At 44.7% G+C, this 16,505-nt stretch overlaps 1 protein-coding gene across 1 annotated transcript in view; it reads right to left on the bottom strand.

The window, feature by feature from the left end:
* Positions 1-4,776: 4,776 nt before the first annotated feature.
* RPRD2 (regulation of nuclear pre-mRNA domain containing 2) overlaps positions 4,777-16,505 on the bottom strand; it is a 159,812-nt gene continuing 148,083 nt past the window's right edge. Inside the window, exons 9-11 of the mRNA XM_082275516.1 lie at positions 15,936-16,265; positions 15,498-15,692; positions 4,777-7,990 (exon numbers count right to left, since the gene is read on the bottom strand). Coding sequence (XP_082131642.1) covers positions 5,481-7,990; positions 15,498-15,692; positions 15,936-16,265 — 3,035 coding nt within the window. The 3' untranslated portion in view covers positions 4,777-5,480. The remainder of the gene's footprint in view (positions 7,991-15,497; positions 15,693-15,935; positions 16,266-16,505) is intronic.

Here is a 16,505-nt window from a genome sequence, read left to right as displayed (position 1 = left end):
GACCCCCAGCGCCACAAAGCCCCTCAGTGTACCTGCTTAGGGACCCCTATAGAGCGAGAGAGAGAGATAGACCCCAGGGCTCACCACTTGATGCTCAGAGTTTCAACTGCAACTTGTCTCAGCACTGTCTAGAGCAGACAGGAAGTCTCTTAGCTGGCTTCCCGGGAAGAAAGGAGGCGGCTCCGCCCCTCTGCACGCCTTCCGACGCCTCCCCTAGCTCCATGAGGTGTTTGAGTCACCTCAAACATGGCCGCCCCCATGCTGGAGACACGAGGCTACGCCAAAATGGCAGCCTCGTGCGATCTACCAGACAATGGCGGCGGCCTGCACAGAATAGCGGCATGTCTGCAGAAGGATCTCGGTCTCACAACCCTTCACCCTCATGGTGGTCAGCGTGGTCGGCGGTACCGGACCCTGGCGGGCCGTATGCGGTCCGTGGCCGTCGGGAGGCATCTGTTTAGCTGGAGGAATGATCTGGAATGCAGTATACATATATAGACATCACGCTCTGTGGCTTCTGACAGGTAGGATACTTTATACTATCACAGTTAAGTTCTAGTACTGCCACTGACTTCATCATTTTAACATCTTTGCAATTAGATTGTCAGCTCCCAAACCAAGCCTCCTGGCTTTTTGTTCACAAAAATCACACTCAAACAGGGGGATCTGTGACATGTTATAGGATAGAGGGAAGACCCATCCTTACCATTACAGCGAGGGGCCCGCGTTCACCACAAGACCCGTCAGGGGGAACATACTACTCACCATACCGGAACCAGGCGGGCGCCAACTCCTGACAGTACCCCTCTCTACCGAGGTGGGAGGGCTGTCGACCAGTACGGACGCCGTGACTCATGGTCTTAGGCGTTTCGGCGAGACGTTTAACTCGCAGGGTCAGTCCCCGTCCAGTGGGACTATGTCGCGGCTGACCCAGCGCGGAGCTATGGCCTGCACGCGCTCGTAGGCTGAACTGGGGTGACCACTGGATCTCAACATCCAGCCCGTCGCCCAGTTCAGCTTTCTTGCTTGAAGATCTCACAGGAACACTGGAGAAAAAAAGCTGTCTAAAAAATCTTTTCTAAGAAGAAAATCCTGCCAGGACCGAAGATCCCAGCAAGGTATCTAGGTCCTTACTCCTAACTAGACAGAAAAAAACTGATTTGCTGTAGCAGAGAGAGAGAGAGGATATACCCTCTGGGACTGCCCCTAAGGTGTGGCCAGAGTGTTTTCTTTCCTGTCTAGTCCTACTCCTGTAGAGGGCAGCATAACCCGAGTGTGTTGAATAAACGAGGAATAAGTCTGTCAATGAGCGACAGAGAAATGTATTTTCAAAAAATTTGAGAACCATCATTTTCCTTCCACTTCACAATTATGTGCCACTTTGTGTTGGTCTATCACATAAAATCCCAATAAAATACATTTACACTTTTGGTTGTAACATGACAAAGTGGAACATTTCAAGGGGTATGAATACTTTTTCAAAGTACTGCAAGCCAAACAGGGTAACTAGATATTGTTTTACTTCCTTTGCCATTAATGCTCCCTGCTAATTAAAACCAAGAAACCATGGCTTACATAATTTAGTAGGACTAGGAATTTAGTATTTTGGTCCATCAAGCAAGCAGTGAGATAGAAGTTACGTCATTTGTTCTGGATAGTTCCTGAATTTGTTTACCTATTAGTAGGTACCTCTTAAAAAGGCCCTGTAATGCTAAAATAAAGCTTGCTTTTATTTTACATCAGCATTTCCCAAATTTTGGTTAGGTTCCACCACTACATTTTTTACAGAGTTAGAGGACCACCTGCCCTATTTAAATGTTTAAGTACAACACAAAAGTGCCAAGACCGTTTAGATTCAGAAGGTAAATTAACAGGCTCTCTCAGGAGTGTTCCACTTATTCTGGCTCTACAGAAAACCCTAGCCTTTATGTGTACACCACCATACAAGACAAGAAAACTCCCAGTGGTACACGATACCTAGAAAACACTACTTTAGTTGAAAAGGCCATCAATACCAGTCAAAATGTTGGTATCAACATTCCCAAACCATGACAGAGGTTGGGCAACAGCAGGCTTACGATATTTGAAGATTAACCACAGAAAAGCTATTTTAGACGTTCTCTGAAAACCTGTGAAATGTATGTATTACCACTTGTGTTCCCTGCTCGATACTTATCTATTCAGAGATCACTGGGGCAGGATACAAAGTAATGACATTCAAGGCTGTATGTGACTCTTACACAACCCTTCACATCGTTCCTGAATATGGCCAGTTGAAAGCCACCTAGGCTGCCATATCCATCATTTTTTGGCTACCACTGTGGATTTCCAAAGCCCCACCCAATATGGCATGTTCAGACCATATCAGGCCAGAAGTGCTCATGTATGGGAAGCTTTATTTCCATGTTGCAATTTGGATTTGCATTCTATCTGCAGTCTGCAAAATGTTAATAAACCAACAACTCCATGAGAATAACTGGCATGTCCAGGTGCCTGCACAACCAGTGTTCTTCTTCTGGAGTGTCCCTAGAGGCCAAAAAACACATGGTTCTCTGTAATGCAAACAGCTTCTGACTCAAAAAATGTTGCACTGGCCAATAGGGAGGTATAGGAGTTAAGGTCAAGCTTTTGACCAATGGAGTCTACCCCTAACAGGACATGTGTAAGTAACTGGCATATCATGGAATTTGGAGATTGCCAAGTTTATAACAGCTACAGATCTATTTTACAAGTAGTAAACTAGTATTTAAACTGCAAAAAAAAAAAAAAAAAATAGAAGTTTGGGTGTAGAACATTTGTATCTTCAATTCTAATAAGCTTTGGAAAATAATAAAAATGTATATAGAATTGTTAAGGTAAACCCAAAGACAAACCTATTGAAGCTTTCAAGCTCTTAAATGCAGTGGCTTAATTTGTTTTTGATCGGAGAAGTAGATTTTATGCATGTACATAAGAAAATACCCATTGATCCTGCCAAAAATCTTAAGCCTTTGGAGTTTTCTGTGCACTAAAGTGAAACTTCAAACATTATCAGCTTTCCCATCCATTTTTACTAAAGAATACCCTCCCTAAAAAAATTGCGATGGGGGGGGGGGATGTTTGTAGTCCATATTAGGACAACAGCCAAGGGTAACAACACTGCACCTACAAAAACAGTGTTATGATTCAGTGGTGTCACCTTAGGCCAAGAAGCGCATTTACTGACAGAGTCAGGTCAAAATAAAAACGAAAAAGATCCTGAAAATAGAAAACTAGTGTAGTCACCACATCTTTTGTTTTTTGGTTTAGATTCGCTTTAAAATTCCCTTTACATAAGCCGACCTGTAATTTTCGACTTGTTGGTCCGTTAAAGCAGTGGTCCTCAGGGCCCACTAACAGGCCAGGTTTGCAAGATAACTGAAATAAATCCCAGGTGATATAATTTGTTGCTCAGTGATAGCAGTATTCTAGTCTGCATCTCCCCAAGGTAATACTTAAAATCTGGCCTGTTAGTGGGCCCTGAGGACCGGAGTTGAGGACCACTGCTTTAAAGGGAATTCCAAAGGAATGCCAGAAAACCATTATCACAGTACTGAGGGGGGGGGGGGGGGGCATATAAGCAAAGATACCTCATCGCTCCCTGCCCCTCAGAAAGTCTCAGTTTGAGCGAACTGTAGATCATGTGGCTCTGTACCTGGTCTCCAACAGACAGAAGCCTTTGGAGGAATACTCAGAGGGAAAAGGGCTTTCCTGGACTGTGAAGCTCAAACGGTTCAATTGTAGAAACCTGGTTCATTTATAGACTGCATTTACCACTCCTGCAATCTCATCTTGCAAGATGGCTATTATCCAAAGTATATGGTTTAAGAGCTTAACATACATAATTACTGACACACCAATGTCTGTGTTCATTAAAGCCAGCAAGCCATTTGTCATCAAGCAGGTTAAAAAGATAAAAATACCCAGACATTAGCCGATTCAGATATACGAATAATCGGATGTCAGTCACTAGGTTTATGGGTACCTTTAAAAACGAGTTGACACCCCTGGCCAGTTCTCCAAGGCAAATAACTGACTAACTTGGCATTTCTAGATTGTAAGCTGTAACGAACAGGGCCCTCTGATTCCTCCGGTTTTGAATCTGATTCCTCTGGTTTTGAATTGTACTCTAACTGTATTGTCTTCCCTCACACTGTAAAGCACTGCGCAAACTGTTGGCGCTATATAAATCCTGTATAATAATAATTTCCAGACTGACTTCAATTATTCTTGAGATTAAGAGAACACTGGGTGTGCCAGCTATGTATACATGCCTGAGACTCCTGGATGTATGACAACACGTGTGTCTGGCACTAATAGAGTTACTCATCTGTATTGTTTAAACGCAGTCAGAATATTTTGTCTCATTATAACCAACTTCGAAAACATTTTGTTCTGAGTGGAAATAGAAGCATATAATGCAGAAACTGAATGTTTATTGGTACACTTGAAATATTTGAAAACCTTCAGAACACTTGGTATATCAGTTTCACACTGTGAAAAGTTAAACTACAAGGCTAAAAGAGCAAGATGTGAAACTATCATAGATGTGTTAAATATTGCTATTTTATGCACCTCCGGATCTGTGGACTTAACTATACACACACAAAATCTTGTAGGAAAGGATCATGAGATTTGTTCTGCATGAACAGGTGAAAAACATTGTATACGTATTAAGCACAAACAATGGGCATAAAATAAGCAGTTAGTAGAAGCTAACACACTACGTAGTACTCTTGACTACCCTTGTTTTAAAGAAAAAAAAAAAAAAAAAAGTTAAACAAAACCATGTACAACTTGGAGTATTGGTAAAGCCACCAAGTGTTCATACACTGCTTCTCATACTCCAAGGACTTCAGCTGCAATTTCCCAGAGCTGGATCACGTCCTGAAACGCGTCACGCTGGAATGTAGCTGAACTGCGTTTGTAGCTGCATTTCTCTCGACTGTGGGTGTGAAGATAATGAGGGAGTAGGCAGAGGAAGAAATGTTAACATGTTAAGAAGACAAAGATTCCACTATTTTGATTCAAAAACACTGATGTTTTTTTTTTTTTTTTTCTTTTTATTAAACTTCCCTTGTGACTCACCTATCTGGTATTTAGAGAGCAATAGGATGATCTAGATGGGCTTCGTTGGAGAGCAAAAAGCAGGACAGTTTTTTTTTTGGCTCCTTTGGTTAAGGTAAGGTTTACAAAGATCTGAAGATTCTTTCAAGGAAACGGATTCATCACCGAGGTTCCATCTAGATTCGTAGGAACGTGGACATCATGTGAAAAGTTAGGCAAAAGAATTGTCACCTACGTTTTTCTACAACCATTTAACCTGGGATATTGGTGAACCACGGACTTTATGAATAAAACATAGGTTACTTACAACCTCATTACATCCATGCCAAAGCCAGGCTTCACTGGGGACATGTATGGAAACTACTGCCACACCTTCAAATGTGTCTTAACAGCCTTTAGTATCTTGGTGGGTAGTAAGGACGTTTTGGGGAAAAAAATTGTTGACCCCTTCCAAAAGGTGGCCGTGGTCGTTTTAAGTTGTGGAAAGGTTCCCTAGGCCTGAAGTGAGGTCGCTGGGGCCTTGGACCACCGGTGTTCATGAAGTCTCTATGATGTGAGCCGAAGTGAGGCTGTTGAGAACCAGGAAAATTTCCATGATGGTCTCGAGGAAGATGGGCCATAGGTTCATTTACCCTACTATGGGGCTGGTTGTGTTGACCACTGTAGTCATGTGACATAGGTCCTTGATCCCTTCCAGAGCTTGAATGCATTGAGTAGGGTTCCTGCATCATTCCCTGGTGAACATTACCAGGGTCCTGTGAGAATGGATTGCGCATATCTAAATGAGGTGGTGGAGAAAACGGGATGCCACCGTGTTCTGTGTGATGAAGAGGGAAAGGATTGCTTGCATGATCTGAAGGAGGAGGATGAGCAACATGAGGCAATGTTTTAGGTGGCTCCATAGGGGGCATTTGGGGTGCAACAGGCATGTCTCTACCAAAAAGACTTCCTGGGTCAGGGGGCAAAACAGGTGGAGGCCCAGGAGGTGGTCCAGTCTGATCCATTTGGAATGGCCCACCTCGATCTAATTGAGGAGCCATGGGTGGGGGTGGTAACCGATGTTCAAAAGGTTGAATATTGTTTGCTCTGAAATCACTGACAGAGTCCGAAAAGCGAGTTAAGTGCTCGTCATATTGAGGTTTAAAGCCAACATTACTACTGCCACTGACAGAAGGTTGTTCATCAGCATTTGGTGTGCCATCATCAAATGTACTCTCAGTGTTACCCATGTCAAACCAATCACTTCTACCTCCATCCATTCCATGCCCCCTACCACCCTTAATTCCAACCCTCATACACTCTACTGTTTTAATAGGCTCTCCTGACATTCTCATATTGCCCATATTGTGATATCCTAATGTTTCAATGGGAGCTCCCTTTTCTTCTGTAGTATCTGGCAAGTCTAAAGAGGATGAAACTCTAGTTTCAATGCGATATTGTTCTTCAGACTGGACTTCGGAAGACCTTCCAGCATGACCGAGTCCAGAGATGCGAATATCTTCATCTAGACTTGACTGTCCAAACGGACTCTCCTCACAAGGTCTACGAGATGCATTCTTCAGCATATTTTTAAACTCCATTGTAGTAGAAACTGCAACACTTGAGCCTGTCTGTTCAGGGGATGTTATAGGTGGTCTTACAGGAGGAAGATTATTCTTTGGGATGCACTCTGAATGTCTATTTTGAACAAGAGTAGAATCTGTATACTTATTTTGTGGCATACTGGGATGTAGCAAAGGGATATTATGGTTAGAGTCAGATGGGTACAAAGATTCATCTTTAGGAGGGGAAGGTGTCCTAGTGGATTCTAGATTTCCTCTTATATTATAACCACCATATATATCAGGAGATGGTGACAACTTACCACTGTTCTCCCCTGAAATAAAAGGAGGTTGCACAGATGGAGGGAAAGCCTGCATGCTATAGTCTGGGACCTGACTGTAGCTCTGTGTAACAGGTGGATATTCCATTGAGTTTAAATGCATGTTTGATTGTAAAATAGATTTTGACTCAAGATTACCAATGGTTGATGGTGAAGGACCAGTAAAATCAAACTCCCGATAGTCTTCGTCTTCATGAAATGAGGCATCTGGATAAAAATTATCCAGAGTGGAATCGACTATTGAAGGTTTTTCCATTATATCAGATGACTGCCGGTATGCATTTGGAGAACTTCCACCAAGACCAAAGGGTCTGTATGCTGGCATAGGTGGTAGCTTTTGATAGTCACTGTCTTTGTTTAAAAGTGGGGACCTTGTACTACTGGGTGTAGATGAGCCAGAACTAATAATTTTTGATAACAGGGAAACACTATCAACATTACTTGAAGGTGGTTTGTCCATAATCTCATCCTGTGTGGGCGTACCACTTCTTTCATCACGTACTGGAGTTCCATCTATATTATCTAGAGAAGTGTTGGTGGGTCCACTCTGAAACTCAGATGAGGTCTCAGGCACAGAATTGGAACCCAAGCCACTTAGAATGGGAATGTTCAGATCTAAACCACTAAATCCTGGATTTCCTTTCAAGAAATTATGAATTTTCATTTCTAGACTTGATGGTTCTGTCTCTCCCGATTGTTTAGGTATCTCTGGCGGCTGGCTATTAGTCTTCTCCGCAGATACAGGTGTTTGAGATGAAAATCCAACGGTACTGCCTGCTTGTGTTACACTAGAACTTTGTGGGGCAGATGGTTTGCTGGCAGGTGTGAGGGAAGTATCTGGATTTAGGTCTGTTGGGGAGTAACCAAAGTTTTTAGAAACAAAGGGAGGTGTTACAGAGGGAGTAACTCTGTCCTTTACAGCTTGTAAAGTAGTGTTCATTGGTGCAGTGGACGTACTGAGTGTTGCGGATCCACTTGAGAGAGCACTGCTTGCAGCAACACTTTGAATCAAAGATGATAAACCTGTAAAGAAAAAGAAAAAAGGATATAACCACCATTAGCAAGGTTTATCTGAATTCAAGTGTTGAAAAACTCTGAAGTGTTAATATTTTATATGAATACAGATCAAATGCCAAAAAGTTATGATTTTAGTAAATAGAAAGAGGATTTCATGATCAGAACTGGACACCTGTGTTTGAAACATGAATTTGGGTGAAGGGAACCTTTCAATACAAACCTTTGTATTTATTTTGGTTGGCTAAACCTACCACTGACTTTATATCTTATACTGTATATCTTCAGACACCTACTCCCCACAGGATTTTGAAACAAGATTAAAGCATCCTACTACTGGGACCCCTTTTTTTTTCCTGTCAAAAGGGTGCATGCTAGGTAACTTAGGCCCTTTTCACATATGCAGACTGTTTGTCCGTTTTTCCTCATCCATCCATTGACGGATGAAAAATGGACATCAATGCATCTCTATATTAAAACAAATGTAAAGGCATGATCATCCATTTAAACCTGCTTCTGTCAACATGCATTTTTTTTTTTTAAGCCTTATTTTTCTTCCGTTTAAAGGATAGGATGAAAAAGCAGATGCAAAAACTGACAAATGGTACGTTTTTGCATAAATAAATGGCTCTGGGATTCTAGCTGGTGAAGGGGCAGACGCAATGGGGCAAACGCAATGGGGCAAAGGCAAATCAGGTTTTTTTTTCTTTGAAAAAAATATGACTGAATCGATGAAACCAACAGTCCGCATGTGTGAAAGGGGCCTTACAGGTGTTGCTTCTAAGGCCCCTTTCACACAAGCAGACCGTTGGTTTTATCAGTTGTCACATTTTTTCAAAGAAAAAGGATAAAGTTCAGTTTGTCATCAGTTTTTCACACATTTTTACATCCTCCAGCTAGAGCGCTTAACCACTTGTGTAGCAGAGCTACTTTTCATGCAAAAAAAAGACCGTTTGTCCATTACGGTCCATTTTTTAATTATTAAAGCGGAGTTCCAGCCATTCACTCACCTGTCCAACGGTCCAGCGATGCGGCCGCCCAAAGCTTCGATCCTCTCCCTCGGCATCACTGCTGTGGGCACCCGGCTGTGACAGTTTGCGGCTTCACAGCCGGGTACCCACTGCGCATGCGCGAGTCGCGCTACGCGCCGTGATTGGCCGGCAATCTTCTGGGACCTCTGACGTGTCTCAGAAGATTGCAGGGAGGGAGGGGGAGAGGAGAACTTCCGTTCAGGGCGCCGCGGCGCTCCGAGCGGAAGTGGGAGCAGGTACCTGTCAAAACTAGGTACCCGCTCCCCCCCCCCCCCCCCCCAAAAAATGACATGCCAAATGTTACATGTCAGGGGGTCAGGACTCCCTAAAGCGGAAGTTCCACTTTTGGGTGGAACTCCACTTTTAACAGAAGAAAAATTGGGCGTTAATCATTACAAAAAAAAAAAACAGATTGACAGAAGCAGATGTAAACGGATCATCCAGTTACATCCGTTTTTCCATTGAGCTGTATTGATGTCAGTTTTTCATCCGTCAATGGATAGATGAAAAATAGACAAATGGAATGCCAGTGTGAAAGGGGTCTAAAAAGACGTCACAATGCTCATTCCCAATCATGCCTTTTCCTTGGAAGGCCAGTGCAATCTATCTTTATTCAATCAGGATGCTTTATTCAATCAGGATGCTGGCACATCGATCAAAGTTATAACAGATGTTTTCACCTTGAGAAAGGTCACAAAGTTACAATGCACAGTCTCTGCGTGAGTGATCACTAAAAGTAAGGCCAATTTCATTTTTTTTTTTTCCTGACTTCAGCAGAATGGTATTCTCCCCAATTGTATTTTCCAGGCCTAGGTAGCCACATGGGCTCATTTTATTTATCAAACAATTTAATTACACAGTCACGGCCAAAAATAATCCCCCCCCCCCCCCTGCATTTTTGTCAGATAATACACCACTGTGCCCAGAAAATAGTTGCAATGACAAACGTTTAGGCATTCTGATGCTTATTTTGTTTGTATGGGTATGACACAAAGTGGAGAAACAAAAAGGTCAAATCTGACACGTTCCACGTAAAACAGAAAGTTGGGTCTTACAGCAGGACAATGACCCAAAGCACACATCAAAAAGCACCCAGAAACAGTTTAAGAGAAAATGCTGGAGAGTACTGAACTGGCCAGCAATGAGTCCAGATCTAAATCCCATAGAGCCCCTTTAGAGAGATCTCAAAACTACAGATGGACAGCCCACTGGTGACGTCTATCATAGGAGCCGGTCCAAAAGGCGGGACTTCGTATGAGAGCGCCCGCGCCGGGTAAGCAGAAGAACCCTGCTCTTTGTGTAATCAGGCGGTGCTCTAATCCCCATGCACTGGTCACTCTGCATTGGATGGGGGCACTGGTCACTCTGCATTGGATGTGTGATTGAATGTGCAGAATATCGGCCCATGTCGGCCTATACCGATATGCAATTGCCAAAATATCGGTTGTTCCCTAGCACAGACGACCAGGTTGCTGCCTTGCAAACCTGGACCACTGATGCCTGACGGAAGGCCCAGGGGGCACTGAGCACCCTTGTAGAATGCGCCTTAACAGAGAAAGGAGGAACCTGACCCTTGATGGAAAAGGCCTGCACCACAGTCTGCCTGATCCACCTGAAAAACGGTCGCAGCAGAGGCAGCCTGCCCCTTACGAGAACCATCCGTAAGGACAAACAAGGCGTCAGATTTGCGAAACGACCCAAGTAAACCCTGATGGTCCGAACCACATCCAGGGAATGCACGGCAAAATTTATTTTGGATGTTTTGGCTTAGGACATACTGAAGCCAACACAATGTCTTCATTTAGGAAGGAACGACTGACAGGGACGTAGTACCAATTTGTCCCTGTGAACCACCAGGTAAGGTGACTGACAGGACAACGTAGCCAGCTCGGAGACCCTGCGTGAAGTCCACATTCATTAAGATTCCACGGAGTCACCGGGGACCTCACCGTAGGATTCAGATGGTGCTCCCCCTGCACGATGGTATGAACTAGGGAAAAAAAACGGACGTTGGAAAAAATTGCCAAAGCTGAAATCTGACTCTTGATGGTGCCCAGGGCCAAACACTGATCTACACCTTTGTAGAAACTGCAGCAGACGTGACACCAAAAAGGAACAGGGTATTGACCGGCAGCAGACTGGACTCCTCCCGAGAACAAACTCCCTGGGCCGATTCAGTGCCCCAGACACCTCCCCACCCGGACAGGCTGGTGTCCGTGGAAACCACCGTCCAATACAGGGGAAAAAAGGACTTTGCCTGTCGGGGAACTAAGCCACCACAGCAAGGATCCCCTCGTTAGGACCAGATTGTCCAGGGACCGAGGATTCTTGTCCCATTTGGCCAAAATCTTCTTTTGCAGAGGTTTGGTATGAAACTAAGCAAACAGAACCGCCTAGAAGGTGCAGACCATTAAACCCAGCAGTGGAAGGAAAGTCCTGAGAGATGACCGGCAGTTGAACAGGAGCCGAATCACATGCTCCAGGTACTCCAGTACCGCAATCCCCCTCTGCCTGAGTAAGACTAACACCGTGGTCAACACTGTAGTGAATACCCGAGGAGCTGAGGAGAGACCAAAAGGGTAACGCCACTAATTGATAGTGCTCCTCGCCTACGGCAAAGCGAAGAAAACGCTGATACCCGACATATATTGGGATATGAAGGTAAGCGTCCTTGATATTGATAGAGGCCAGAAAATCCCCTTGATGAGGGATGCCACTACCATGCGAATGGACATCATTCTGAATTTCTGAACCCGCACAAAGCGGTTCAGGGCCTTGAGGTCCAAGACTGGACGGACCTTGCCCTCCTTCCTATGGACAGTAAATAGGTTTGAATAAAACCCCTGAAAACGTTCCGACTCTGGAACTGGTACAATGACTCTTTGCGAGAGCAAATCCTGAACCGCCCTGAGAAGGCCCTGTAGCGGATCCGGGGACAGGCACAGGTCAGAAGGAAAGAACCTTTGCCGGAGGCAAGGGCCGAAACTCGATCTTGTAAACGGACCAGATCAACTTTTGGACCAATTTGTCTTGAATGAAGGAGGTCCACAGGTCCGGAAAGAAGACGTCCGCCAAACCATGTACAGGTGAGGGCACCTTTTCAGGCAGGAGGAGGACTTGTCTGCAGGGCCAGTGGAGCCCACTTTTGAGTTATCAACCCGAAAATGTACGGGAGGATTTTGAACCCCTGTCCTTCGGACACCACGGGACGAAAGGGTCGCTAGTGGGCCGAGAAGACAGGACCACATTTGTGGCGAGGCTCTCCGCTTTTAGTAACCTGCAGAAGCAGGGTGCTCTTATCTCCCGTGAGACCTTTAATGATTTCTTCCATAGAAACTCTGAACAAGCAGTCCCCCACAAAGGGAAGATCGGTCAGCAACTTTTTGGAGGCCTGGTCCGCAGACAGGCATTTCAGCCAAATCATCCAGCCAAGAGTCACCGCTGTCACAGACACCCTGCAGGCCAGAGGGGCCGTATCCACAGATATACTGTAACCCCTGTATCAAATGACCAGCCAGCTTAGGGGGATGGTGACCCCTTCCAAATCCTGGCATAAAAGCTTTGCCCATTGGCCTAGCGCGCTACCGACCTGAGCTGTCACCAAACTGCCCGATATGCCGGACCGCTGTGGGCACTTTTTTCCACCTCCTCTGGAGCTGTCCTCTGCTGCAGGGATTTTGGAAACAAATTGTTACTTTCCTACACGACAAAATGGGCTCCCCGGTGCAGTTGGCCCCTAAGCAATGCCTCCCGGGTATATAACCGGACAACGACATGGACAAATGTCTCCTTATTTTCTTGCAGACCACCTTGTTTCTAGCCCGGAAGCTGATTGCCAGACGGTGGATGCGGGACTCCCCGCCCACGTTTGGTGCATGGAAAGCAGAAGTCAATAATGTCATACCGTACCACAAACCTATGTACAAAAACAGGGGCAACCCAACTAAGTTTATTAAGGGATATTTATAGGATAGATGGATCCAGAGCCCGGATACCTGTCCTTGAGGCACTTTATATCAATGGCCGGGGTCCCTCCGGGACACTGCATTTTACTTATGGATTGTCTGTTTACTTTGCAAATTGATATGTCCTGTAGGCACGCACTGTTCTGATTCTATATGTATGCACAGTTCTTGTTACTGCTTGTTGTTCTTATGCAATTACTCCTGTATGTTTTTTTTTTTGTTAAATAAACTCACTGTTTTCAAAAAAAAAAAAAAAAAAAAAGCTTTGCCCATTCGGTCAAGGTCTGGGAGATCAAGGTTATGGCAAACGCCGGCCTCAAAATTCAACCAGCCACGGTAAAAAGATAGCGGACCAGAGATTCCGCCTTCCTGTCTACAGGGTCTCTAAAAGACAAGAGCATCCTCCACTGGTAGTGTGGCTTTATATAACCTAGAAACCACCACCGATGGAACTGTCAGTTTCTTTAGGGACTCCTCAAAAGGATACCTCCTAGCGAAACGCTTAGGTGTCCTAACCATGCATTTTGGGGAACTCCACCGACTAGCGACAATCTCATAGAAATAGGCAGGAAAGGGGAACACTTTAGTCACCTTGGATGGTCTGTGGATACCAAATTGCACCGGCACAGCAGTAACTGTGTCCTCCATTTTGAAAGTTTCCCGCATTGATGCAATCAATGTCTTTGCTTTTTCTTGCGCAGATGTACTGGAAGAGGAATCCTCCTCACTGTCAGAGCACTCCAAGTACGTGGATGCAGACCCTGTGGGGTGACTTTTTGCTAGGTCTTTTTTGAAGAGCCATCTCCACTTTGGACACCAGAGACTGCAGGATCGCCGTGATGAGGGTCCCGCAGCCTCTGAGAGTGGGTCAGGTGGTGTCACATGCTCTAGGGACCCAAGAGTAACCTGGGGACTGCAAGCAATTACTGTACAAAAAAAGCTGTAAAAACGCTGTAAAATCCCCCCCACCGCTGCACCGATGGCACCACAGGTCCCAGCACACCAAGCAGCGCTGCTATAGCAGAAGTATGCACAGCCCCAGGGACTCCCTACCACCGACTTAGGATGACAGAGCGCCAAGCTGCCTTCTGCACGCCAACCAGAAAGGAAGAGGAAACAAAAGAACCGCCACTAGAGTCCCACCACAGAGGACCATTCCATTCGGCTACAAGAAAATGGCCGCCGCATTGATTTTTATGGGAAACCCCTAAAACATGGTGCCGGACTACACAAACATGGCCACCAAGCTCCCATGCAGTCAGCGACAGTTAAAAAGCAGAGCAACCACTGATCAGCATCGCGACCCCCTAGAGGGAAGTGAATTATTTATATTTATTAGAGATCAACCGATTATCGGCAACACGATATATCAGGGGCCGATATGCACTTCCCCCGATATATCGGAATCAGCCCCTGAGGTTACCGATATTGCCGGTATTTAGGGAAAGTGCATGTCCTGGGGTGATGCCTGCAGCTAGAGGCATCACCTCGGTACTGGTGTCCATAGATGACGGTCGGCTGACTTGTAATGACAACCGATGCAGCTGAGAAGCAGCTTGGCTGTCATTACAAGGAGCGGGCGGTGACGGGCCCCCCCCCCTCTTTCCACAGCTCACCCGGGTCTCCCGTCCCACCAGGAGACCCGGGCATCCTACCTCCACAGTTGCCGCCGAATAGAAGACTTGGTGTAGCATGAAGATGTGTCCCCATGAAAGCCGGTATCGGGGCCGAGTACACTTCCGGGTACTCGGCCCCGAATACAAAAATCTTACAGCATTCAAAACAGCCAAACTTGGGGGTTTGAATGCTTTTCAGTGTCGAGGAGGGGTTTGGGGTCTTTTAGACCCCCAGATCCCTCCACAAGGAGTACCTTTAGAAAAAAAAAAATTTTTTTACATGTCCGAAAATATCGGCCGATACCCGATGACCAAATATCGGTATTATATACGCACACACACACACGTGATTGTGCACAGAACACCTGTCTTGTAGCAGTAACTCCACTATGGGGGTAGTTGGCAAGTGGTTAAATACGCAGGTTAAAATAATTAGATTCCAATAAAACACCTAGTTATTTTGCCAAGAAGGTCCTTGTTCAGACACTTTGTTACAGGGCAGTAAAGTGCAACATTAGTAGGAAATGGTTGTTGGTAGCATGCTGGACCCAAAGACAATATAATCAGCTGTAATTTCTAGTATTAGGAGATGGTTCTCTACCATATGGGGCATCTATATGGGTCCCAGAGCATTGCAAAGTGTAAGGATGAAGGCCACACAATTTTATGGCTAGTTCAGTATAGATTAATCTTGATAAAGTATCAGTAAGAAAAACCAATACGTTTTGAGGCTCACAACTCCTTTTCATCAGAGCTTGAAAGGTCATGTGGTGATGTGAGAAAACACCGGACAATGTGAGCAAGAGATCAAGGTTTGGCATAATATAAGTGTGGGTAATAGTCTGACAAGCTATTATGAAACTTACCCAAATACAATTCAAACAGCAGAATTTGCTTACGTTACCTTGCAAATTTGATGTTGCAGGAACCTGCGTTTTAGACAAAACAGAAAGAATGCTTTCAGGAGTAAACTCGACTTTGGAGAGGATGTTGGCCAAGGGGTTTGGTGTAGTCTGAACCGGAGGCTTTATTCCTCCAGCCAAATTTGTATTCGGAGTGGTCGGAGTACCAGGGGAAGGCTTTGCTGCAGGACTGACTCCTAAATAAATAAAAAATAAATAAGATTTTATATACTGTATAGCACAAACCTGGTTAGTTTCCAATACAAAAGAGAAAAAAAAAATAGATTTGGTGCCGAAAAATGTAACCAAATTAATCCAGGCATTAATGCGAGGCATTTGTTCATAGAGCGTTATTTAGAAAATGACCAATATACTGACATCTCAAACATTTTAAATATACAGAGAAACAAATCTCATATTTGCAGCAATTTAACACTCACCAGTAGATTTCATGGCAGATGTTAAGCTACTTAGGATGGAACTGATCTTCCCCAGGTCTACATTAGCCAAGTTTGGCAATGCAAGGGGAACCGATGGAGGTATGACAGGAGTGGTTACTGATTTAGAGGGAGTGGTGGTTACTGAGGAAGTGGCTGAATTCACTGCCGAGGGAGTAGAAGGTGTCGGAGCGGTGACTGTAATGGGAGCAGGAGCTGAGACAGATGCCGTAACAGTTGTTGTGACCTCAGGAGCTTCTGGAGTAGAAGAGCCGACTTCGATGTCTTTAAGAGATGAAGTAGAAGGTTCTACTTGTTCGTTCCTTTCTTCAACTACAAGAAAAAAAAAAACACCTCAGTTATTTACAGAACATTAAAGTAAAACTAAAAATTAACTTGTTTCAGGTTTGGATAGGGTAGAGATGGATTAGAACACCCATTAGGTTTTCATTGCTGTCTGTAACCCGGTTAGGGCGATTCACCCTCTCCAATTACCTGTTTACCATTATCATTGAAAGTAAAACCCAAATTTTGGGTTGTTCCTGAAAATAGAAGGGAAATATTCCAATGGGG

Source organism: Pelophylax lessonae, assembly GCF_965119305.1.
Source record: "Pelophylax lessonae genome assembly, chromosome: 13".
NCBI classification, from domain to species: domain Eukaryota; kingdom Metazoa; phylum Chordata; class Amphibia; order Anura; family Ranidae; genus Pelophylax; species Pelophylax lessonae.
This window is presented reverse-complemented; position numbering and strand designations above follow the sequence as displayed.